General features: G+C 43.2%; 1 protein-coding gene across 10 annotated transcripts in view; it reads right to left on the bottom strand.

Moving 5' to 3' along the window:
• Positions 1-27,348, bottom strand: part of NFIB (nuclear factor I B) — a 274,287-nt gene that overhangs the window by 160,480 nt on the left and 86,459 nt on the right. For 7 of the 10 annotated variants that reach the window (XM_056324171.1, XM_056324162.1, XM_056324166.1 and 4 more), the window contains exon 2: positions 11,320-11,851. In XM_056324171.1, the coding sequence (XP_056180146.1) occupies positions 11,320-11,851 (532 nt within the window). Of the gene's footprint in view, positions 1-11,319; positions 11,852-17,971; positions 18,317-27,348 lie in introns of those variants that run through there. The other 3 variants (XM_056324164.1, XM_056324165.1, XM_056324170.1) reach the window with 2 other exon arrangements.

Here is a 27,348-nt window from a genome sequence, read left to right as displayed (position 1 = left end):
TCACTTCACACACCATCCCACACTCCTGACCGTCCGTCTTCCTCCCATGCTGGTGTGCTCTGGTCTGAGCTACCAGCCCACTTGACCTGAAAACCTAGGCTCAGAGTGGGGAGAGGGATGGGGAACCACACTGACATCGAAGGCCACCCCTGCAGGCACTGCAGGTGCCTCCCCTGTGGCAGCCCAGCTGGCTGCACTTACATAAACTGCCCATGATGATGGTTTCTTTCCCCTTTCTGTCTCAAGCATTTTTCCCCCTCACTGCCCTGGGGCAAGAAAACTCCGTGGGCTCCCTGGCCGCAGCACAGCCTGCCCCATGCTGTGGGCCGGCCCTGCCCACAGCTCCTGCAGACTGCAGCATAGGTGACCCCAGGAGCCCCCCAACCACAGACCAGGTCTCCCATGGCGGGCTGAGGCCACAGCCGTGTTCCTTGCCAAGGCCCTCTCCCACGGAGCAGTACCACCGCAGGGCTTGCAGCGGAAGAACGCTTTGTGCCAGCCCTCCCTGCTTAGGCAAGTTGCTTTTGTCCGGGCATGAGAAAACCCGCTAAGACATTTCTTCACAACGCAGAGCCCACTTGAGGGCTGGGCACCGGTGCATGGGTTTTACTTGCAGTGAAATACAGGAAGGGCTATGGCTATAACTCTTCAGCCAGTGTGTATCTCGGTATTTCTGCCTCGCTGAGATAGTGCTCAAACAAGCGGTGCTCTGCCTCTTCCCCCTGGGACCAGAGGCAACCTGCCTGCAGTCACCTGGGGAGCCATGGCAGTGCTGGGGACCGGGATAAGGATTTTGAGGTCCTTGCATCTAAACACTGAGTCATACTTTACACTGTCATCACAGTGATAAGCGTTCAAGCTCCTTGCGTCAGCATCCCCACCCTCTTCCTTCAGAGGAACTACATAACCGCAATTAAAAATCACACCTAGATTGTGGAGTTTCACGCTGAAAGAAAAGGTTTGGTCATTTGCAAGTGCATGAGAATGCTGCATGTACACATACAACCTGATTATTTTTTTCTTTTTCAAAAAACAATCGATGAGTCAACAGGGAAAACAGGTGGCCTGCGGAAACATAAACCTGGTCATATGCTGCAAAAGTCAGCACATAGTGCTGTGAAAGAAAATGTTTTAAGTGAGGTCAATCTGATTGAACAAATCTACTCAGGTGAGCAAAGTTCTCAGGCTAAGGTCTTAAATTAAGAACATACCAGTTATCTGATGACGACTGGATTACAGATTTATTTGTTTAATAATGGTACTAGTACCAGCATATGAGCTTCCTTCACACAGCAAGGCTGTATCATGCCATTGGTTTTTCAACAGATCCAGTCACTGATTTCAAAAGGCACTGATTTCCTAAAACCACAGCACAAGGCAGCAGATGATTAGACATAATACCCACCTCAAAAAACTAAACTGTCCTAACAATCAAATTGTAGGTAATTACAGGAAGCACAAAGCCTATCTCAAGAAGCCAACATTAGCGTCAGGGACACTGATTGTAGGCAGTCTGTTGGGATATGGGGCCAATGACTCCCAACCCCCCACCTCCTAGCCCCTGAGAGTAATTCTTAAGGACAAGCCGGTTCCCCTAGAAACAAAGTGTTTCACAAATCAAAAAAAAAACCTAAAAAAAAAAAAAAAAAGGCAAAAGACAAAGACTGTTCTTTCTCCCCTTTCAACATGTTTAAGTACTGCATCAAGCATGGTATGTGAAGTCCTTTGCTTTAGGGACTGCGGTTGCTCTTGAGTACAATCTGATTCTTAAAGAAAATGATGGTTAGTACTGAAGAAATCAAATAGCCACTTACAATACTGACATGACATTCTCCTCCATTTCTTGTCAAGAAATTATTTTGATCAGTCTTGTTTCCTAAAAATCGAAGTGGTGTGCATACACATTACATTTAATCACAAAACATTTTTAAAACAGAACCTTCTTCCCAGCATATCTCACCCAAACAACGCTCACAGTGAAATGGGACCATCTAAGCCTGACGGGTTTTGCCCTTGATAAACTTAGCAAACCCACACACCCTAACAGAAGATAAATGCACTGCAGCCTGAAAGAGGATCAAGATTCCCTCCAGCCCCTAGAAATCTCCCACCACTTCCACTCTTCCACTATGAAACGTCAATTTGTCCCCATCGCTGTCAGCAGACAAAAGGTGGTGACACCAGGAGCACATGCAAGGGAGTACACGGCCGCTCCAGAGGGACACCATGAAACCCACTGGGGTATAAATTTGGGGCTGAGATCTTGTCAGATCTTACCACAAAGAACCAGAGGAAGTGGCATGGCTGCTGAACGATGGAGAGGTCAAGCTGCTCACAGCCATTTCATGACCCAGACAAGTCAAGGTCAAGAGATTCAGGTAGCAACGTGGCCTGGGCATGAGTTACAGCACAAATGAATTGTTTTAACAAATCGGCTTTGGTCAATTAAACCTAACAAGACATGTTGCATCACATAGCAGGGTTCTTGACACTGAGGCCAGGAGCTGAGGCCAGCCTCGTAAAACACGTCTTTTAACACAGCATAACAAATTTAAGGTAATCCGTCCAGAAACTGCAGATGTCAGAATAATAAAATACAAGTTGTCTTGACTAGGAGATGTTTTCATACTTTTAAATCAGGGACACTGGAGCGCAGTCATCCTTTCAAGATGTCTGGCATCATTTTCAATGGTATTAATCATGCAATGGAAAGCTGATGCTGCAGTAAATATACTCACTATCTCTCAGCCACAAGGCACTTCCGTAATAATCTTCTACGCAAATCCAGCATTTCCTTGTTAGTCGCTTTATCAAAAAAGGTGGAAAAAAGGCTTGGCATTTTAGGCCAATGCAACTCACAAGCAAAAAATACATACTCCGTTAATATTTTAATTATATTTAATTTATAAAGACATGGAGTTTGTAATTACTGGATTCTTATGTGTGCACATTTCATTGCTTCTATTTTAAAGAAAAATGTATGAATCCTATGACATCTTCGCAAAAGATAGCTTCTGAAAGATACAGCAAGATAACTGACTAAAAATTAAAATATGATACTAGATTTAAGATAAATAGTTCATACAGATCTCTCACTTGTTTAAATTCATCCTTTATGAAAATATGTATAGTAATTCAGGTTAATATAACTTGAAACATATAAACAATATGTTCAAGACCTAAATGTTTAAAATTCTCAATTGTCAAATAACTGCAAATAATACAGAATATACTTACTTGTGCACAGCATTTGCATCAAAACATATCAGAAAACTTGTCCTTTTTTTCTAGTTTCTCAATGGACACACTGAGTTTCTCACACAGGGTTCACTAACTGTTCATTTTTGTGTTTGGTGTTCGTGTTCACTCTCTAAGGAAGAAAAGGGGAACCGTTTTGTTCAATTTCCATGTGTATTTTTCCAGGGGGGAAATAATTAAAAGTCCATTAAAGCCGTAGAGATGCCTTTAGTGAAGGTGCCTTTATGGAAGGACACTGGAAAACAGAAAAGTTTCCCTTCCACTCTGGAGACAGGCAGTTACTGTTACAAAGTGCGAAGTTTCTCCCAGGGAAACGAACACGTAATGGTTGAATGTGCTTCAGCTAAGCTTTTGCACACTTTCTCCATTACTGTATCAGCAACTTCTCCTTATTTTAATTCTATTTCTTAGGTGAAAAACACAGTTTAAAAGGTCCCAAACACCCTATGTGGTTAGGAAGAAAGCAATGTTAAAATGCCTTCAACATCTCTGTAATTTAAGTCACCTTTTTGTCTTGAGGAGGGGCATGGGGGCAAGAAAGATGTAGCACAAAGGAGTCACGGGGCATGAAGGCAAAAGCTCCAGTCCTCAAGCTGGTTAAAAACTTCCAAAACACTATTACTGGTAAACACACTTGAGACTATCAGTCCCTCCTCAGACAGAATCCCCCACAAAAGCCAAGTCTGATGTGCCCATCTCCCAACGACTGTGGAAAAAAAGTTAGAACAAAAGTCACACACCAATAATGAGGTTCATAAGAAAAGGCTAAAGAAATATATTTATTTAAAATACAAAAAGTGCAATATACTTCAGAAAAGGAAAGAACCTCCCTGAAAGGAGAGTTTGCAGGGGGGAGAGTGTAATAAATTAATCTTTCTGTAAATAAAAAGGTGGGGGGAAAAGATTAACAGCTGTGCTAGAAGAATGTTCCCAGCTTCACACACAACTCACTGCTCCCAGACGGTACAATGTACACACCCAAACCAACTCTCTTTTCTCTTGGACAAAGCTAATAATCTTAAGATTTACTTCCCTTTTACTAGCTTCTGAGCCTTTCAAACCTCTTCTAATCCAGGCTTCACTGCCCTGAGCCAGGTTTTCAGCAACTGCTTCTAGAATTTCCACCAGAGTTTAAAAAACAAAAATAAAAAAAAAAAGAGGAGACAGAATAAAAACATGAAATCTCACTATGAAACAAGTAACATCTTCTTTGACATCTGTCAAACAAACTGGCTAATCACACAGACCTTCTTCCTTTTTCACATTCACTTAGCAGCTAGAAAGTGTCTCCAGATAAGAGATTTATTTCTTCTCCACCCCACAATGGAAGGAGGAATCCTATTCATTCGATAGCCATTTTACTTGATCTTGAGATCATCCGAACTCAATTCATTACAGCAAAGCAATATATACCACCTTGCTGTTCAGACCGGAATGTAATGCTTTAGGAAGCCTCTTGAATTACTGTGCTTGGTACTGTGGTCCACTGCTCTGGTGGTGGTTCGGTGGTTCGGAGGGCCACCAGTCCTTAAGATGTCTACATTACTATACTAACAGCAGAGAGGAAAAACAGGGAAGGGAAAGCTGGAAAAAAAAGCAGGTTTGACAGCAATTTCATGCAATCAACCTTAAAACCTAACGTGCAGTGGTATTTAGTGTTTAATTATTTTAATGAAGTTTTCACAATTACGATGAATTCAATATGCATGAAAATTAAGAAATTTAAAACATAAATCTCTGCTGTTATTTGAAGTATTTCCTTTATGAATTAGTGGCCTTATTTATAGTTTAAAAGCATTTATTTGTTCCCAGTATTGTTCTTCTGTCTGAAACTACCGTGAGGCAAGAATCTTCTGTTTTCTTTTCTATTCTTTTCTTTACTTTATAGCTTTTTTGCTGTCAATCTAAATGTCATTCATAAATTAACACTGACCTCTAAATTTTAAACTAGTTGCACAGAATTTACTTAACCATAAGCCTCTTCTGTCTTAAACACAATTAATGTCATTTAACCCTGTGAAAATTACTCTCCTTGGTGTGCCAGGTAAGAAAAAACAGAAGCTAAAAGCTCCTTCTAAAATGTTTATGTATTTCATTCCTGACTGCAACAGTAAAATGAAATACAGAAAATTCCCTTTCTTTCTGATGAACCTGTCATGTGACCCAGAACCCTGTTCTGAGAGAAACTAAAATAAAAAGAAAAAAAAATATACTTTTTTAATTCTGCAGACCTACTGTCCAAATGTCAGCTCACACATACACATTCTGAAAAATGAAAATTGATGGGTGACCTTTTTAAACCTTTTAATGTCTTGCATCTTCATAAACAAATCATCAGTTGAAAAATGTTATTACACCTGTATATACACCGGATTAACCTCCATCTCCTAAAGACAAACGTCTTTCCTGCCTGTAATTTTTAGCACCATAGGGATACTCAACAAAGTAGTCAGCCAAAATTTTACATTAGAAGACTAGAAAAGAAATCAATACAGTGTCTTTTTCAGTTGACACTAAAAGTTTTTTAAAATTACATTTTCTGCATGCCTGAATAGACTGGAATTGCTCAAAGTAATTCAGAATTTTAAAAGGGTTTATTATGCCCTACCAGATGCTTAAACTACAAAAAGCTCTTGTCATACAAGGACAGATAGAATATAAACTCATGCTTCTGCACTGGCCTTCTGATTCAAAATCGAGATTTAGCAGAAGGGATCAACATGCCACATCACTGTGTAAGCAGCAAGCTCCTGGAGAACCTAGATGCCTGTACGTACAGGCAATAATAAGCTCTATTTGCTGTTGTTCCCAGTGTAACTAATAATTTGCTGTGTAAACCCCAACAAATCACCCTGTACCTTGACATATCCTTCTGCAAAACAGGTAAAATGTTCTACTGTATGTTGCCAGGTGAAGTGCTCAGAGGTAGGCAAATCATTAAAGTTAATGGAAGTAGGAACAATCAGCAATTCAACGGATTGATTAATTCTTCATTATTTTTTTATTAATTGTATGTGGAAGCATCAGTGCACACCAGAAATGCAAACCCTCAGCCAAAATCCATCTGGGTGGTGTGACACTTAGATGTATGACCATTATACGACTTACATAGAAAGGAGACGGCTTAAAACGTAGTTTTGATTGCGATTTTAAGTGGAATTTCTTGTTATCGTGTTATCACAGCAAAATAACCCACGTAACTGTATTTATCACTTTAAAATATGCAAAGCATTATTATGATATTACTGCATCATCCATTTTCTGTACCTACTAAATGAAAACCAAAGTACAGCATGAAAATGACTACACAGAGCCGCTTCAACATTTGAGCTCCCTATAAAAATAAACTCGCAAGACTCAAGCAGCTTAACAAAAGGGTCGAGCCGTCGGTACACCTAGAGTTCACCCTCCCGCTCCAGCAATTCGGACGTATCAACGTTTGGAAAAGAATTACAGTTCCCCCCGGAAGGAAAACGCGTTTGTAACAGCAGGGCAGCGCATACGTGCTGCCTTAAGGGCAGCAGCGATATCCCCGTTCGGGTGAGGGCTGCCAGCCCGCCAGCGTTACGCTGGGCTAAACACGGCTTGGAGCCGGTGCGGTGCGGTACGCCGCACCCGCGCCGTGCGGGGAACGGGCCCGCGCCCCGCCGCCGCGGAGCCGTCCTGCGCCCCAGCCCGCCCTGCCCGTGCCGCCCCGGCGCGCCCCCGCTTCGCCTTCTCCTCCTTTCCTTCCTCCCTGCCCGCCGTCACCCACCCCCGCCCCCCAGGAGACGGGACGCAGCCTGGCGGCTCAGGGACTCACGCAGGCCAGGCTTCCTTCTGCGCAGCCCTTTGGGTAGAGCTCCTAATCCTTCTTATTAATTAATGAGATAATAGCAGTTAACCGGAAAGCAATATTAATGCTAACTATCTAGGAAACTTCCAACAAAAATGATTTAGTCTTTTTGCAGATTTCCTGGTAACGGTGTCATGTGGCTGGAACTGCAGCGGCATCTTGATGGTTGACGAAGTTAAAAAAACCGAGAGTGCCTGAACAGTGTCAGACTGAGGACATCTGCAGCTATTTTCTGCCCTCCTTCTTGGATACTTTAAAAGACCCTCCTCTCCCTCAACTTAACAGCTGGGAATGTGGGCTCCCCCAATTATATCGCTCTAACACATGGACAAAGCAGAGTGTAAACAGTAACAAGGACTGATCGAAGACACGCACTCTGAGAGCCACCTGCATTAAAAACACTGACAAATGTTTACCATTTACATGTATCATTGCTTCAGTCCTTTAAACTCCCAAACCATTTGGTCTGCTCTGCTTCATTCAGTATGTGCTGAAATACCTAACATCAAGTTTGCATTTTATTTATGCTGCAAAAAAACAGCAGAGATGATGCAGGGATTAGGGATTCTGCAGATGAGGCACATTGCTGTAGGTATTTTATGCTTTAGAAAAAACAGCAATGCAATTTTAAGTATTTTTTTTATTAGCCATTGTAAAAGTAAGTAAAACATCTATCAGAAGAAGGGATTTATATTATCTGAGTTCTGTTGCAGCAAACAAGTACTGCAGCTTTCATTCACTGATTGTCAAAAACTTTCCAATGTGCCCACTGCAATGCGGATGCCAACCAACGAATCAAAGGCATTCAGCAACTAGACAAAGAGGGTCTGATGCCAACCTCGGTGCCACTGGCAACCATTATTGGCATCAAGCACATTGTCTGCCTTTTTTTTCCACTCTCCTGGCACTCAACAAACAAAATGGCGGTTCTTGTAGCAACGGGAACGCAGCATAAGCACTGCACTGAATCAAATACCATCAAATGATTTTATGGACTGGGATCCGTTTCATACCAAATGATAGACACTCTCTAATGCCTGACAGGAAAAAAACCTAATAAAAGAATTTTAAAAGGCCAAAAAAAGGCAGTTTTTTCAATAGAAACAACGTACATGACATTTTCAAGGTTCGGGCTTTTTCAAAACTCGGGGAGGGGGGGGAAGGGCAGAGGGACAATCAACAAGCAGAACCCCACAGAACTGTGTTATGATTAAGAATTATTTTGATGCTAAACATTGATCACAGTGTGTAGTTCCCATTTTCTTCCTCCATTTCAGTCAAAGGAGTAGCATTACAACCTATGTCAAGACCCTTTTTCTTTTTCTTTTTTTTTTTTTAAGATCCTAAAGCACAAGAGGATAGTAGAAAGAGAAGGGGGGGAGATGCTGAATTCTGAGGGAGATGAGCGAAAAGTAGAACCAGATGAAGTTGGTCAATGACAGAACTTCATAGGTTGTTCCTTATTTCTTCTTTCAAGGCAATCATGGAAGTAGAAGCTGGTTTTATTAAGAACTGAAAGGATTATTGACACTTCTAGAACTGGAAATTGTCAATATATTGTAACATTACTCTGCACTGCATTGCGGATGCCAACCAACAAATCACAGGCATCCTAAGCTAAACAAAGAAGGTCTGATGCCAATCCTGGTGCCACTGGCAACCATCACTGGCACTCGAACTACCCTTCCTCCTCTTTTTTCCCCTAATCTTCTTTTTTAAAGCAACAAAAAAACAAACTACTTGGCCCCTTTATTCATTTTATGTGCTAATTCCTTCTTCGTATTTTCTTCAGGGATTTGTTTGTCTCCGCTTAGTTTTTACATGATTCTGTTAGTCCAGATTATATATTCTAAAAGAGAAATAAAAAGCAAAACAGCATGCGTACAGTGCAGCATTTTGGTTGACTTCATTCTTATCTTTTGCGAAGCCTGGTGCTCTTAATCAAATGCATTACAAAGTGCCACAATTAACCTGCTTTCAATAAGGACAGAGAATCAAAGTTTAACAAAACAGAAAAAGAACATAAAAGATAACTTAATATGACTTCTTTAAGAAGAGAGCCAACAGATGTTAACAGAAGATTTACTGTGAAGCAGCAAGACAGGTACAAAATACATGCAGTTTACAATAAACAAAAGACTCTACTACTCTACTAAGGGTGATTTGGTACGTAGAAATTAGCCAGCTTCATCCTCCAGTACATTTTCAAAATAGCATCATGTAATTTGAAAGTTATAATATTACAGCATGCTTATCTTACTTGTTTCTGATTAGGCAATTGTTTTAAGAGAACTCATATTCTCAATCCATTAAAATCAATAAAATCAGCCCTGCCTTGCAATTCCTTCTCCCACTTCAAGTTACTGGCTTCCAACCACTTTAGTCAACAGTATGTAAGAGGACTCTGATCCCAGCTTCTTCGGCTCCAGAGCTACTTAAGTTGTTTTGCCTCTCTTTGTAGTTTTGACTTTTAGAGACAGGTATATCCATTAGAATTAATCAGTAAGCTATGTCTTGCAATGAATATATGCATTCAAAATACCATTTGAATTTTTCTTCACAAATGGAGTTTAAAGGTACAAATTCATCATTAAGTTATTTTGTTTAATGCTCTCAAAGAAATCTTTCTTCCTATGTTACTGGGGAACAGTTTTATCAAGACTCTGCAGCTACTTAAAGTCGCTGCAAAATATCTAAGTGTTGTCTACTGCTATGGAGAGAAAGATACAAAAAATACAAGCAGGAAACAAACCAAAACTCTAAACCATATTTTTTCATGATGAATAATCAAAAAAATTGAACTCTATGTATGTTCACATGAACACAGTGCTCCTCTTGCATGAGTAAATGCTAAAAGACAAATTCACTAAAAACAAAAAAGGTTGTTGTGTATCTGTTCTTTTAAAGAATGAGTACATGTTAAATGAAGACATGTGCGATTTTACTTTTTTGTTAGTAACAAAATCCACTCCATTTGGTTTTCAGTCAAATCCCACAGTTATGCATCAGGCATCAGATAACAGCCTGCCATCTGCCCTTCTGCAGGCCATTTCTGCCTACCACCAGGCCAAGTTGTGAAATGGCCCACCATCTGCGGCTGGTCAAACTTTCCCTAGTTGAGATCTGCGGCTAAAAAAGAAATGCTTTATTACCACCAATCGGTCAGCAATACAAAGATGCCTAGAGGACAGTATAATCACCAGAAAGAACCAAAATGACCCGTCGCAGAGGAAAAGCATTTCAGGAGGCTTACTATCAGAGAAAAAAAACTTTACCTACTTACAGCCATTTACAGTTTCAGCGAACCTGCCTATGAATATTGTTATCTGAATATGCATTATGACTGGCAGCTTTTCCCCTATCTATGATTAGCAGAAGCCCTGCTTTTATTTTCATTTTGTAAAACTAAGTTTAAGAAGCTTCTCCACAGTGTTCCTGCAATTTTCCACACTTCAATTATCTACCAAATAAAAATCAAGTATACAAGTAAGATTATAAAAATATACTTTTCAGGAAAAGTTCTTTCAAAATATTACAACTTGTATCACTGTTTTAAAGCTCAGATAGGAAAGATGAGCTAGAAATGTTAAGTACTGTATGGTATAATTCTGACTACATTTGGTATTTACAAAGCAATGTTTCTGTGCTAGTTTTTTCATGTTTTATTTTATAGACGTGAGAAAGTCTACAATTGCTCCTCAAAGTGATAGTAGGTGCATCAGTTTAAGGATGAATTCTTGATTACTCATAACTACAAAGACAACAAAAAATATTTGTAGTATTTATTGTGATTGTGCAATTGCACATACTGCATCTTTTACTAAAGAACTGGGGCAATTAAAAAAAAAACAAACCTACTTGAAAAACAAGAAGAATGTTTTCTGAAGTCACAACTGGAAAAACTACAGAATATATTGCCACTTTTTGACCAAAAGAAAAAAGCAACTTCAGTAGAACTGAAGTACTGCCTTGGTATGTCCCACTTTCTCTTGAAAGAGAACAAGGCACATATGTCAGACATACATGTCATTTACATGGGTCTGTAGGAATGTGTGTGTATGTAAGTATGTATGTATACATGCTGATTTACATATGGATATGTCCCCACATTACGTCTATAGACCACAGAATAATGTTTCACTGGAAGCCAGCCCATAGGGGAAAAAGGGCTACTTGGAATCTGAGTTTGACATACTAACATAGAAACATGACAATCTGCTTCCTACCTTGCTCCTGCACGTAGTATGCCAAAAACAAATCAAGCTCCTTGACTGACACTGTTATGTGATGTGGCTGGACGCAAAGTGCTGGATTTGTGCAATGTGGGGATTTCATGAGCCGCTCTCCATCCGTACTTTCCAAGGGGATGCCTTTGAACAGGATCACCATGACTAGATCCAGACGCCAGACTTTGTCAGCCTGTCGCAGGCAGTCGATTCTCCTAATCTTACCCTTCTGGTCAGGATTGGACAATACACAGCATGGGTGCTTCTTCCCAGTCACCGTGAGCACGAAATCCTCCCGGAACTCTTGGCGAATATCTTTGCGCAGCTTAGCCAGGAGCCTGGATGCCCACTTCTGTTTAATTTCAGGCTTTTCGCTAAGTAGCTCATCCTTGACTGCTCTTTCCTCATCCTTAGACATTCGTTTCTCATGTTTTTTAAAGTACTTGCGTTTTCGAGCCTGAAGGTTGAACCAAGTATAGGCAATTGCACGGACATGTGGAAGAAGTGCCTCAATGAACGGGTGAAATTCATCCTGTGGAAAAAAGTGGAGAGATAAAAAGGAAGAGAAGAAGAAAACTCAAAGTCAGTAAGTTCTCATAATCAAAGCAGTATCAATAAAGGTTTCTGAAAAATCTTAAAAGTGAAATCCAAGTTGAAGAGAATAAACACTTAAAATTTACACAAATCTCTGCATTACACTTCTTATGCAATTACTACAGCTGTCAGGCAGCAGACAAAAAGTGCATAGAGAATTGCATTTTCCCCATATTTCACTCTTTGAAAGAACCATGTGAAGATTTTATTTTGTATGCCTCCCCTCACTTCATCCTGCAACGCTGCAAAGACAACATCAGTTAAAAGAGATACCATCAAGATGTTTTGTTTCTAACATTTAAATATCTGAGTGAACGGCTAATATCAAGAAAAGTACCATTGCACAAAGAGGACACTATACGGTTTTAAAAAATCTGAGGAGAAAGGTTCAGAAGGCTGAGGCGAATGCCACAGTTCATTTCTCTTCTCTGTGGCACAGAAACACAAAGCATATACATGCTCAGTGTAATGCCACACAGTTCCCGCTTTTGGAGCATGCTCTCAGCAAGAGACTGCTGGTGGCACAAAGAGCATGCGCCATTAAACTTGATCCATTTTCTTATCAAACGTCCAACATTCCAGCACTGAAACAGCACCATTCCAGTGGTGGTAACTAGAGAAACCAGTATACAGTAAGGGAAAGTGGGCAAAAGACACAGCGTGTTGTATACAAATCCTGAACAGAAGCTTCTGTACTTTCAGCTCTTTGGGCTTCCCTCCCACCACCCCCAAACTCTGTAAAATAAAAGTTTATGAAGTTGGGAACAAAAATTACATTTATGTTTCCGGCAGCTCCACTGTGGGTTTTGCAGCCCCACAGTGTCAAGTTAATTTGTTAACTGATCACATGAGTGTGGCAATTATTCTAAACCCCTTAAAAATCAATCTGAGGTGTACAATGAAAAATGGCAACTTGGCACAAACTTTGCATTCTTTGTGTTTCTGCGTGCTGTGGCAGAGTGACATTATAAGCACACCGTTGGTCAAATGCTGCTTTTGTGAAATCCATGCAATTTATTTACAGTTCCAAAATATCCCTTTCTGTCATCTGGCTTCACCTGCAAGTTCTTATCTTCTGCCTAGCAGCGATACGGATTGCATTAAGGAGGTAATGCTTAGTTGTCATCTACAAGTACATCCTATAGCAATTAAATTAATTCATTTTGTCTGCTTGAGGTACCATCCTACACATCCATGTTAGCATCTAAATAGGCCTCTCCTAAAAACTTCTTTTCCTTGAGAAAATCCACTGTTTAAAACAGCGTGATCTTAGTATGATCTGCTTATCAAACATGACTGTATTTTGGTTCGGAAGGGAGACCGTAGGAGAAGTATCTCTTTCTGTGTGCAGGTATATGTCGTTCTAAATACCATGCAGATTGCTCATCATACAGAGTGGCACAGTGCAATAAAACTAAAACTGAACCCTTTGTAACAGTTATATTCAAAAATACAAGTAGCAAACTAATATTTTAACTATGTTGCCAGACAAGGAATGAATTGTGTTTAATCAATAGGCTGATTAACTCCATTAGGTAAAAATGATGAAAGTATAACTGATGGTCTCAATTATACAGAGTTCGCATTGCCATTGTAGAAGCTTCAGGTCAATAATTTAGTATTTACATCTTCAAATTTCAAACAAATACCAAAATTTCCTGAATGGTAAAAAACAACGCTAGATCTGGTTACCTCTCTTCCCTAACCATCCTCAAATCAAACAGAGAACAACAGAACAGTTGCAAGCAGTTCACCTATGACCGTGCTGTTACCTTCACAGAAAAAAAGAAAATGGGGCAGGAAAAAAAAAAAAGGAAAAAGAGAAAGAAAAAAAGAGGAGAAAGACAATACAGCAAGATAATTCAGGACATAAATGATTGCATTACAGTATGATACTTGACAAAGAGCCACAAAGGCAATAATTAAACTGATTAGTAGTTTCCAGCAGAGATTTGAACAATCCTGATACTATACTGGCACATAAAACTAGGCCATGGAAAGAGTTAAACCACAATCTGTTCTTTGTGTGGGAAGGCAATACTGATCTCAGTAACCACAGCCCATGATAAGACTTCCCCATTTTCATATGCTTTCCTGATGCCATGCTTTTTCCCCCCTTAATTGTAACTACTAAAGAAAGTTCATTTTTTCTACTACAAAAGTCATCTTAATCAAAGTATTCAAGTAAGGTTTTTTAAAGAAATTAACATAAGTGTAAATACTGCCAATGTTAAATCCTTACAATTCATTCTAGACTGAATAAAACAGATTTACTACAGATTTTGAAAATTCTAATAGCTGGGGCTAAAGGTGTGGCGAAGGCAGGGGGCTGGAGAGCTCTAAGACAAATGAGTTTTTGCCCCAATACAATGATTTCCCCTACATCTAAACAGACTTCAGCATATGAAACTTAAAATAGCAATAAAATTAATGTGGAAATATTCTATGCTACAAGAATACCGCACACCTAGTTTCCATTTTTAAGAAGAACATCACAAACTATTTTGGAATAGCTAAGCCTATAGGTAATACACACAGTATTACTAATAACAACCTATAGCATTTTACATCTATGAAAATTTTATAGAGAAAAATTCCACTTTTTAAATTCGTCTGTAGTGGTTGAATGTTTCTTTTTCAAAGAGTGAAAAAAACCCACCAATTTTTTAAAACTGTATTCAAGCTTTTTCTTTCATAATATCATTTAGTCTTAAAGATATAAATATATATCAAAGAGTGTGAAGGAGAATACACCAAAGAACATCCTGTTCTAAAGCAATATTATCGGATATGTCTGAGAGATTCACTGTGCATCTGGAGTCCTTTCAAATGAAACATTACTTGACAAGAATAAGTGCCCATAAAAATGATCCTAAATGGAGATTTGCAATTAATCACACACGTTCTCCACTAAATCTCCTAAAAACCCATCTACAGGATTTGATTTTTTCCCCCTTAATATTCACACAGGCAATACTGAATTTATATATTTTATATATATATATATATGGCACTTACCCATGTGCCACAGTTGCTCTTGCAATAAAGTGATTTATAGAGGTAAGGTTTTCAAATGTTACATCAAATGGCTCAGGTGAACCTCTGTGCGCTGGCAATTTAAATTAAAATGGAAGCTACTATATAATACCTATGTAGCTTGTAAATAAAGGAAAAAATACCAGTCATCTAATGATGATACATAGGCCAGGTTTTCTTTTTTGAAAAGGTGAGGGGGAAATGCAGTGCCCTTCTCCTACCTTCCACTTTTATAAACTTTTGTATCAATTCATGCAAGTTTGAACTGAGAATCATACAATAAATATAGCAGGTAGAAAACTAGAAATCTTATTCAGAAAACTTGACGTACTAATTTCACGTACTCAATTTTCCTGTGTTGATTTTCTCTGTTCCTAATGAAACAACATATTATAGGAGGAAAAGAAAATGACAACATGTTCTGAGTTTCCTGGACCACCATAACATAAAAATAAACCACGGCAAAAATATCACAAGAGACCATGCACTTAAAGGCATGTGGTAACCGCATCCTACCATGCCTCAGCAAGAGAGGTAAATGCAGTTTACACTCATTCCCAAATAGGCAGAAAGGTATATGGGAAGGAGAGGAAAGGACCCCCAAAAAACTAAAATGCATCTGTTAAGTCATCTTCGTCCTTGGAGTTATTCTACACCCTCTGAACTTTTATTGAAAGAGTGATGGGTGACATTCAAATTGCACGGTTTGTCTTAAAGCTGTACTGTGGATTTCAGACTTGTTTCTAAAAGGTGCTTCAGCACTGCCTCGGCACAAAGTGAACTACTGCTTTCACAAGGAGCTCGGCCCAAACAGGTGTTCTGTGTTTAGAACTTTTACTGAAATATTTTCTTCTGGGCGTATGCTACCACTGTCAATGTGCATTGCAAGAGTCCTGGAGACAGAGAACACGACAGAGAGAACAATTTTGGCAGTACTACTTTAACTCAGTTGCAACTCCAAATAAGATTAATCAATCTTCTGCTTTAAATAAATAAATAAAACAAAGTATATATTCTCATTGCCAGTTTAGTGTTAATTTTTAATTTATGGAAAAGAAAGATTTAAACACCTTCATCATTCCAAGTAGAGAAAGATTACAAACTAAAATAAATTTGCATCAACTGTGTTCCATGTGTGTATCACTAAGTGGGAACTGTCTCCCCATGGCACATGATACAGCATGACTGTAAAATGTTATGGAGAAGTTATCAACGCACAAAAGCCAGGAATCGCTTTCTTGTATTTATGGCTGCAGAAGCACAATGCTGTGTTTTTGTATACACCTGAGTGCGGTATTTTAATGCACTTTTGTAAAGAATGAGGAAATCTATTACATCTGTGAGTCCAAAAAGCAAACATATGGGGAAAAATGTCATTAGAGCAGGAAACAACAAAATTAACTACCCACTGTAATAGAGGTGGTAGTGAAAATTTGCATGTTTCCAATGTAAAAACCGCTTTCTTAAGTTGTGCTTTCAGGTTTATACTCCTGTGCAGAGGTCTTATTGCCTGTCAATAATTTCACAGGATGGACAGCCCACACAGAATTAATTTTACTAATTGCAGATTCCACCATAAGTAATTATTTCTCTGTGTGTACCTGTAAGCACGTTACACAAAACGCTCCCTACAAGCATTCATTTTGCTTTTGAAGAGAAGTATCTCAACAGTACTCTTTTCCAGCTTTGCTCCGCTGCAGCTCACATTTACTTGCTGAAAATACCCATATCTAAGTCAATCACACTTAGATGCCAAACAAAATATAAACAATAAAAAATGTGTCAGCCAAAAAGCTACAGGACTGTATCCAATCACTGAATAAGCCTTATCATTGTTTCCATCTTCATTCACAATTTATGAATACTTCAGTCCTTTTGAATTACAATGCTTTCTAATTGTGGAATAACTTAAATCATATTTATTTATTCGCCGTGCAACTGTAAGTGCATCGCCGGCCGCTTAATAACAGTAATGCAGGAGACGCTGCTTTCGCACATTTTCTGCTTCCTCAGCTCTGCGTTGCACCAACGTGGAAGCAAGCAGCTCCCGCTTGAACAGCCCGGACCGCGTCCCCTAAGACGGGCTTTCACAAAAGCTGCTGAAAACTGTCCCCTGGCTGCGCAGCCCGGCTGTTCGCTCCGACCAGGCTCCGGCGCGCCGGCGCTCGCTTCCCGCTACCTGCGCCCGGCAAGGACGCTCCGGGGCACACGGGGGACTTCCCAAGCCGGCTCCCTGAACCCCTGCGGTCCCCAAAACCGCACTCAGCCGCGGCGGGGACCCCCGCGGGGCTGCCCCCCGGCCCCGGCAGCGCCCTGCTCCCGCCCGCCGTCCCGCTGACAGCCGCCGTCGAGGCTCGGAAAGCGGCTGCAAGTGCGGTTGCAAAAAAACGGCCAGATCTTTCCCCTCGCTCAGGGGGATGCAGGCTCGTCCGCCAGCACTGCAGTTTCGCTGGGAGGGGGGGAAATGCCATGCCCTTGCATAACCGCGCAAGAAACTACTGCACAGCGTGGTCATCCCCGCTCGCATCGCCCTCGCCGGTGGCAGGCTGCGTATTATTAATTAAGCATAAGACGGGATTACTTCGCACCGGCGAGCGCTCATTTTTTGTCGAAACCAGCACTTTTCCTTTCATCAGACTCTGCCGTAAACTGGCGAGCTGAAAAGAGAGTAAATCGTTTGATCCCAATCAAATCAATACTTCTCAAACCTGCTTTTTAGCGTAATTATGCTCATTTCCATTTTGTTAACCTTTGACTTCTTATGCACCAACAATTAACAGTATTTGTCTGCGGGTGACACTTGAATGGATCTCCCCCAGACAATGGCCTGGTACAGTTTATTCTCTACTGTTCCCTTCTGCGAGAAGAGTTTGGATCTGACAAGCAGTTACAACTGTGCTTTAACCCGTTACAACTACTAGCAATGACTCATTAACTCACATATATATATAAATAAAATTAAAAACCACGTGAAAATAAATGCATACATTAGCAAATAAATCAAATAAAAACGCATCTATACCTGAGTGAGACAGATTGGAGAATACATCATGACTTCGGTTTGAGAACACGCTGCCCGGAGAGCCCCTAAGAAAAGCCTCAAAAAGGAATAATTTCATCTATTCATTTTAAAGTCATCTGAGACTCAAGGAAGATGAAATCAATCAGGATGGGGCTCTGCCCTGGATCACCACAACTTCACAACAAACCCCAGTCCTCCTTAAATAGCCAAAGATTCAAGTTCACTCCGTGTGCTAGATTTCCCGGGGTGAAATCCAATCTACACTTTTAACCCTCTTGTAGTCGGCGGCGCAGAAGTCTTGCTTTTGCTGCTGCTGCTGCTGGTGGTGGTTGTTTTGCAGATGAGGGGGGAAGGACTCAAGCGAGGGGGGGGGGGGGGGGGGTGGGGGGTGGGGAGGGGGGGGGGTGGGCGGGAGGATTTTTTTTTTTTGCCTTTTTTTTTTTTTTTTTAAGAAGTTGGTGGCGGTGGGTTATTACGGCATTGTCACCACGCTCTCGAAAGTTCAAGGTTACGGCCCGGAGCGGGGAAGGAAAACCGCGGAGAGTGATGGCAGGCGAAACTTCGCAGGGCAGCGACCATGCGGGCGGGAGCGCGCCGGGGCGGGGAGCGCGCGGCGGCGCGGCCTGCGGCTCCTCCGGCGGCCTCTGCCCGCTCCCTCCGCGCGCCCGCGCTCTGCGAGCGGTGGTGAGAGAGTGCTTTCCAGACGCCCACTGCAATAAAAATGATCTCCTGAAAATTCAGGCGATAAATCTACCCCTCGCGCTCCCTACTGACTTGCTCCCGCCGTGTACGTCCGCCCGCCCCCCGCAAAACTTGGAAGTTGAAAAATCCACCGGTCACACCCTCCGGACCCCGTTCCAGCTCTCTCTCCAAATGAGACTTAAGTATTTTTTTTTTTAAATTATTTAATTACACAATCACAGCTTACACTCCTCCTCCTCCTGCAAACACATTCCTTCTCCAACAAACCCCCCTCCTCTGCCCTCCCTCTTTATTAATCACTATCTAACGCTGCAGAAACAACCAGCACGTTTTGCAAACATCCCTCATTTTCCCTCTCTGTGGAAGAAAGTTGCGGGGGAGGGGGGGGGGGGGGGAGACGGAGCGGGGGGGGTGGGGGTGGGCTGCCATCTGCAGGCGGTCTTTCCTTCTCCTTTTGGGGTACGATTTTGCCATGGGCGCGGGGCCCGGACGCCCCCGCTCCCCGCTGGGCGGCCCCCGCCCCGCCGCGGGGGGCACGGGAAGGGCAGCCCCCGCCGCCCGCCCAGCGGGCCTGCCCCCGTGGTCTGTGCCCGGGCGGGCGGGGGGCGGGGAGCGGTCCCGGCTCCCGTGCAGCAGCAACAGGGCGCGGGGTCCGGTTTCATTCTCCGGCGCAGCATTTTACCCGGGGAGCTGGGGAAGGGGGACAAAGTCGTGGACGAAACTTATTTCTGGTGCTGTGAACAGCGGTCCAGGGGCACAGCTTGGGGCGGGGGGGGGAAGGATTCGGTGTGCTCGCGCCCCAACACACCGCCGCCGCCTGAGCCGCACCGGCGCTGCCGCCCGGTGCCGGTGCGCAGCCCCCGGCGGCGCCCTGCAGGGACCGCTGGCTTCCTCCTTGCCCAAAGCGAGAGTTTATTCACGTCAGGCATTTCGCTGCAGCACACCGAGGAAAGTAGGCAGGTTCAAGTCAACCATGAAATGGTCACTTTTTAACCCCGTCCTGTCCTCATTAGGGAAATGCTCAAACACAGCCCATTTTCAAAGAGGGCTCTTAATGAGGGGAGCTTGCCAAGTCCACCAGCTGCAATTCCCATAAATTTACAAACCAAAAGACGAAGGGGGATGGGAGGGGGAAGGACAGAGCCCGTGCAAGGCAGGTAACGTCAAAGAAACAGCAAAGGCCCCTCACGTTAACCTTTGCAGAATCCCCACCGCATCCCTGCAGCCCCGTTTCTGTATGGACTTGGCCAGTTCCCTCAGATTTCCAGGGCTCAAGCAACAGCCACGGTTTTTCCCTTCTGCAGATCACATTCGTAAGTGACAAGTTCAGAACACACACTTAGGCGAGAAAGGATGAGGCAAACTCGGGGTTAACCACGATGAGCAACATTTATTTTCATATCAGGTGTAGAATACCCCCCAAATCCTATCATCTCTTCCTTTACCCAGACACTGCAAAAAGGTGATAATGCCAGCTTTAAATACTTGAGTTTTTCTTCGAATAAATATTCAATTTAACTGGAGTTCATTTACCATAAAAGACATTCCCCTTGGCACAAATGCACTGATGTCCTTGAACACACCTCTTTGAACACTTGAACTCTTACACAACAAGCCATTATTGTAAACCTGACTTCAAACCATAATAATCCCCTCCATCCCTTTTCCCCCCTCCCACCCCTCCACCAGGGATCCAGGCAAGCCCCCAACACCACATCAGCAAGGCTGCTGCTGTGAGAAGTCTCCCCTTTTCCAGGCAGGGCTTGCAGAAGGCCCCACTCCCTCCCAGGTGCCTGGCCAAGAAACCACTTTGTGCTAGAGACCTGTGCACTAAAGCAAGAACCATCTGGCAAGGTCCTGCGAGCAAGGAGAGGCAAGCAGGAAAAAAACAAATGGAACAAGGTAAGGGCAGACACCAAGCTGGGTGCTTTCTGCTGCTGTCACTACTGCAAGGGGGTGTGGAGTCAGGGTGAGACTGAGTTTGCGTCCCCACAGGGGCCAGCTGAGGGTAGGTTTGCATCCCCACCCAGAGCAGACAAGGGGGGCCGAGCCCAGCCAGCCCTGCAGCATGTGCCAGTACCCCCAGAACAGCGCTGCTGTGGATCGCAGCAAAGCCAGATGCTCCCAGAGCCAGTTTGCTGGCCAGGATGGAGCAGGCCTCTCATGTGAAGGCATCCTAGTGGAAATGGAGCTGCTTGGCCAGCATGGCTCAAGAAGTATATTGTCTTCTGCATGACCTAGGAGGCAAGGCAGGCATGATACAGGTTGCCATGGGTTTGTCTGCGGTTTGACCCACAGGCTCCCAGTGCATCAGTGAAAGTAGACTTGAAGTGGGCACCCAAAAGGCATGTTTCATCCCTGTTGCTCCTGATTAATCCCAGTGGGAACCCCTGCAGGAGGGAGACTGTCCTGGAAGAGCCCTCCTACACACGCACCTACACCCAAGCACACACACACACATCTCACCACCCCACCAGCTTCTTTCACAGGAAAGCAAGCTAAAGATTCTTTCCAGATAAAGGCCTCCATTAAAATAATTAAAAAAGGCAACTCTCTACCACTTCCTCGCAGAGGTACGTAAATAGGTGTGTGGGAACTGGGGTAGCCTGGAGAAACATGGCGTTAAAGCAGCAATGACAGGAGCTGCAGTGGTTGGGCCTTGGCATGCAGGGACACCTTGTCAAAAAGTGGTTCAATTGCTTTCAAGTCCTGGCTTGCATTAACACCCTAAAAACATCTCCGTAAAAACCCCTTCTGTCCCACCTCATGCGGTAAAAACCCTGCTAGTGCTGCAAGTTCTCTTACCCTTGAAGCTCCAGGCTGGGGGACAGTTGCTTTTTGTCCTCTGCCAGAGCTGTGACAACCCCTACTCTGTATCTGGAAGTTCAGCTGTCATTTCGATGTGGACAATTAAGAAAATAAAAGTCACCATCTGACCTTCCTGGTGAGAGACACTAGGACCTATTCTTGACTCCATGGGGCTGGGGAATGGCCTGAGGGATCCTGCCCCCAGGTGGGATGCAATAGGAGCTCTGATAACACAGGCCTGGACACACCAACAGCTGGGTTCACGCATGCGAGTGTTAGAAAACTTCATGCAAGAAAAATGTGCATTCAGGAAGAAAAAGGCACCTTTCACACCAGTGAGTGGCAAATCTTGAAGCTGTGTGTGAATCACCCTGACGGAGAGCTTGCACCCTCCATGGCGGGGCTGTCCCCATGCCTTCCACCCACCTCTGGCCATGGTGGAGGGATATCCACTGCCCACACTGCAGGATCTGAGACAGCTCATGTCCGGAAAGAACCAGAAAGGCATTTTGACACTATGGGCAGATGGACCCACTCCCCACCACCTGCTCTAACTCCCCAGAGTAGTTTCTGCCAGAGGTGCAGGTCCTGGTATGCCAGACTTGCATGGAAATTCTGGGGTTTACTGCTCTCCCCCACAGGCAATGCTTACAAACTTTACCAGATACTGCAAAGTGGAACTGCCCTTGGACTTCAGAGACAGTAACAGGAAAAAGTGGAAAGGTCAATTAGGCCACCTATAGCCTTCCTAAAGCAGAGTTTCAGCTGATGCTCTTTACCCGGACAACCGCTCAACTGTTTCAAGTTCTGAAGCAAGAGAGTATTATTACGAGTCAAAAATCAAAGAGAAAGGTATTGCTAATGCTGAAGTGCGCAGCCTAAGATTCTCTCAGAATACAAGTGGGAAGTCTGGCCAGTTATCTAAATGTATGCATACTGAACTTCTAAGAAATCAAATCTTGGTAAAAATTCCAGTAGTCTTTTTGTGGAAATCAAACCAATTGATTCTGGCATATAGCATTTCATCCAAAAGATGTACCTAAGAACTAGCTCCAAAATTTTTATTTGAGGTCTCTGTGACCCAAAACACAAGCTTTACAGTGGGGTTTTTTTATACCTAGTTCAATAGCAACACTGTCAACCTTTTTTTCACCCTTTGTTAGAAAATGTCATTCACACACATGTCTGTTAGTTATACAGTTACTTAGGTACACACATAAATACTGAGCAGCACAAATATAATGTAGGATAGTTTAGGGCAACTACAAGTAACAAATAACCTGAACCATATAATATATTATATTATATTATAATATATTATATTATATTATATTATCATAGTTACCTAGTGACAATTCTATCTATATGACTAGTCTTCACGCCTTGCAAGATTTCTTGTACCATCTTACTAAATTACAAAGTAAAGTTTCATGTCCTTGGCAGAATCAGAACTTTGGATATTTTTCTTTCGTACAGGAGTATTGTGTGTGCAGATAGATTATATGTATATGTATATGTATATGTATGTGTATATGTACGTGTATGTGTATGTGTATGTGTATGTGTATGTGTATGTGTATATGTAAACATATGTATGTGCAGAGAAAGTTGGGTAGAAAACATTTAGGGAACAAACATAACTAGTTAAATAAGCAAACTGATAATGCCTTGGTTTATGGGGTCTCAATACATTTCATATGCAGCTGAATTGTAAGGTATTCATGACTTAAAATGCAAACAGCAATCAGTAAAGCTTCCAAGTCAGTGTAGTATCACACCTATAAACACATATATCATAATATTTACTAGCACCTTTTTGTTTGTTTGTTTGTTTGTGGGTGACCAGAAGAAACACACGCTGTAATAAACTGTATATATGCATATTGGATGGCAAATGTACACTGAAAAGTAAAGAAACACACTATTGACTCTATACAGAGACAAATATACATATATTGAAGAGTGTGTGCACTTGACCCCTGTCCTCATATGGTTTGATGGAGACTAAAATACTTTAGTTTTCCGCAGCTCCCAGACCAGCAAATGAAAACATCAAACCTCAAGCGTAAAGCTGTAAACCACAACATTTTGGGTTACACAACTGTGCAGTTTTTGTCCCCACTGCAGGTCACATTCTCAGCCTTACAAAGGCATGAAACACTCTTACCCCAGTGCAGTAAATTCTTTAAAAATTCACATTTACTGATCTTAAATGCCCTGGACATAAACAGCAACAACAATAAAATTTCGGCACCATGTTTTCTGACAGTTTATATCACTTGCCAGATTTTGAAAATGCTGGGGGGGAGGGGGGGTGGGGGGTGGCAGGGGGGCCGGGGCAAGTGTGTCTAGAAGCTGGATTTAAATGTCTGCTCAAATCAGAATTCTAAAAGTGCTTTACTTTTTTCTTGTGATTCAAAGTTAAAATTGTAAGCATTGCAGCTCAAAACCGCTTCAGAGAATGTTACGAGTTAATCTTGTGTATTTTGGCGCCTTTTCCCTGCCAGCTACTGTACTTTAAAAAAAAAAAAAAAAGTTGGAGATCTTGTCTGTCCCGTCTCAAGTTCAATGGCAGCGCTTTCCAGCAGCGGGAGGAGAAGATGGCCATGTTTGCAGCCCTAATCATAATTCAGATCACGCCACATCGGCATCTTGTGTCAGAGTCGAAACTGGCTTCCCCGCCCCCTTCAACCTGAGAGCTGCCAAGTCCTCACACACTCCGCATTCAACCACAACTTAATGGATGGGATATTGTGCATTAAAATGTGGCCCAGACACACAGGCAAAGCAAGGACAAGAGGGAAAGCAGACAGACACACACACACACACATACAAACAGGCATGCAAGAGAAAGGAATGAATTAAAACACACACACATGTCCCACAACAAAACGGTAGTGAAAAAAAGGCAAAAAAAGGGAACAAAAAGAAACTCTCTAAAGTAACTTTAAAAACAAGCCAGAAATGCCACCCGAACACCGTATCCTGCAATATAGCATGAAAGAAACCAGCACAAGCCTCCAGCCAATTTATCGAGCAGACCATACACGACAGGAATGCAGTTTCCTCAACATTATACATTAACACTGCAGTCCATTAACTACAAAAACCACCAAGACAGCCAGAGAGAAAATATTATATTAAAAGTGAGTAAAGAAGCAATCTCTACAGCAACAAGAGAGGAGAAAGAGCTGTCTGCAAGGTACAAATAAAGTAGCATTTGCATTAATCCTTTCTAGCATTTAACTGATAGATGCCTGCCAGAGAAGAAGGGGGAGGGGGGGAAAGTTGAAGCAGGAAATGTGCCAAGTTCAGCACTTTTGGACGCAAACTCCCATCAGCTCATTCCTGGCATAAAAGTGTGACCCATATACAAAAGCTGCCAAAAAAGCAAAATATAAACAATCCACCACTTATATCTCATCCTGTAAAGCAGAAGTGATATCAGAGTTAAGGAGAGGGTATAACATCCACTTTGAAACCACAGAGACACAATCTGAGCCTGGAGGAATTACAAAACAAGAGTCAAGCGAGTTTAAAAAAAAACAAAACAAAACATGAAAATCATTTTAAGCACCACGTACCATTGCAATGTGCTGCATTAAATAAATGAGATGTTGAAATCTGTAACACACCACGGGGCAGCTGCCTTCACATTTTCCAAGAAACAAATCTATTCCTTTCTCAAGTACTCGGTGTGCTGGGGTCTTTTTGTGTGTGTGTTTTTTATTATTATTTTATTTTTTATTTAGTGGCCTTCTGCCTTTTGTTTTGGGGGTGGGGTGTTTGGTTTTTGTTTTGTTGTGTTTGTTGTTGTTGGCTTGGGTTGTTTTTTTTTTTATTTGGGGTGGTGGTGGAGTATTATTATTCACTCGGGCTGGCTGTTTGCTTTGTTTTGGTTTTATTTTGTTCCTGCTGTCAGCTTTTTGCCTGACACCGAACGGGATGAAAATTCTTGGCCGGAGCGAGGGAAAAGGCGGTAAAGTCACAGGCTGCGGGCAGCCCCCGCCCCCTCCCCTCCCCCCAAGCCCCCCTTCCTCCGCTTCGCTGCGGGGCCGAGAGCGCGGTTCGGCGGCGGCTGGGCTGGACGCGGCGCGAGAGGAAAAGTGTGCATTTTTTTTGAACTCGTGCACACGCGCGCGTGAGGTGCACCCACTCACCCAGGCGCATACGTTACGGCGGGGCTGCCTACACCCGCCCCCCTCCCTCCCGCTCCGGTTGCTGCGCGGAGCGCGCGGCCCGCGCCTCCCTGCAGCCTCAGGGGGCGCGCGCGGGTCCGGGGCGCCGCGAGCGCGGCTCTCCGCTTCCGCCTGGCGGCTGCCGCGCGCAGCAGAGCCGCCGCGCGCCTCTGCATGTGAGCGGGGAGCCAGCCAATGGCGACCGCCGGGCGGGGCGGGGCGGGGCGGGGCGGGGCGGGGCGGGGCGGGCAGCGGCGGGTCGCCCGGCAGCGGCGCCGCGGGGCGGGGCGGGGCGGGGGGCCGGGGCCGGGGCCGGGGCCGGGGCCGGGCGGCGGAGCGGCGCTCCCGGCGGGCGCGGGCGGGCACCGCCGCGGTGCTGGTGGGGTCGCCGCTCGCTCCGCTTCAGCCCCTCGCTGCGCGTGCCCACACCGCTCCCCCACCCCGGCCCCCTCGGGAGCACGGGGGCCCCGCAGCGCGCCGGGCGGCCGGGAGAGCGGTGAAAGGACGCGTTAAAGTCGTTCGCGGTCGCATTTAAAATAAAGAAACAACTTGATAACAAAATATTTTCATTCAGCCCTCACAGGCCGCGCTTGGCGGGCGCGCTGCTTCGCAGATATTTTTATAAAAGGCTTTTGCGGGGAGGTTATGTAATTTCGCGGCTTCGGAGGCCTTTTATAAACCATCGCATCCCACTGCGCCCTCCCAGCAGGATTAACTTCACTCTGGAGGAACTGTTCTCTGGTCCAAACCTGAGGGCGGTAAGGCATCTGCAGAGGAAGGATTTCACATCTAAAACTTCCTACAGAATTAAGGCGCTTACAGTGAAATAAATAAAACTACATGAGGCAAAACTGTGTGAGGAGTTTTCACCAGTCAGATAACAAATACATTCCTTCCTGTTAAAAATTGTTGGCCAAGTACAAACTGTAAAGAATCTTCATAATTGCTCGGAGACCATTGCTGGGAACAGGGGGGCCTCTCAGGAAGTCAATTTTCTTTTGTCTGATTCAAGAAAAACTTTCTAAGCTGCTAAAAATACATCGTGCTTTTAAAATGAAGCACAAATTGCCATGAAATGGGGGGGGGGGAGGAGGGGGCAGAAACATAAGAGAAACAGACTTAATTTCAGACTTAAGAACAATCACTATGGTGTTCTTCTGGCTTCATTTTCCTGATACTTTTAGGAAGAAGTCTAACCTAGACAAAATAAACTGCAAACTTGTCTCTTCAGTGAATGGGGGAAACGATTGTTCATGCTACGTGTGGCACAGATTTTGTACACTGTATGACAGCCAGTCAGGCGAGTGGAGAGCATACCTTTCTCCATGCCAGAGGGAATCTGTGAGTGTCGATTTTAAAAATGTTTACTTTTTTTTCTTTTCTTTGCTGTAGAATTCAAACTTGGGGTTGTAGACTCACAGGCAATTAACAATGCACACTGGTCATCAATACTTAACAGAGTTTATTACAAGGACTGTGGCTGTATTTCATGATAGATTTTCAGGCTTTTTGTTGCTCCTTGGGTTTAATTTTGGTGGTGCTGTTGTGATTCCTGACAAAGATCCAAGTTGTAGTAGACAGGCCCATTACTCTCTGCAGCTTTCTCTTTTTTGTGTTTCTTTTTGTTGAGTCTGTATAGTTACTAAGCCTAACTGCAAGTGATTTAGCAAACAATCAGGAATTTTTTAT

This window comes from Falco biarmicus, chromosome Z, assembly GCF_023638135.1.
Source record: "Falco biarmicus isolate bFalBia1 chromosome Z, bFalBia1.pri, whole genome shotgun sequence".
NCBI classification, from domain to species: domain Eukaryota; kingdom Metazoa; phylum Chordata; class Aves; order Falconiformes; family Falconidae; genus Falco; species Falco biarmicus.
The sequence above is the reverse complement of the archived record's forward strand: the minus strand, read 5'-3'. Positions and strand labels throughout refer to the sequence as shown.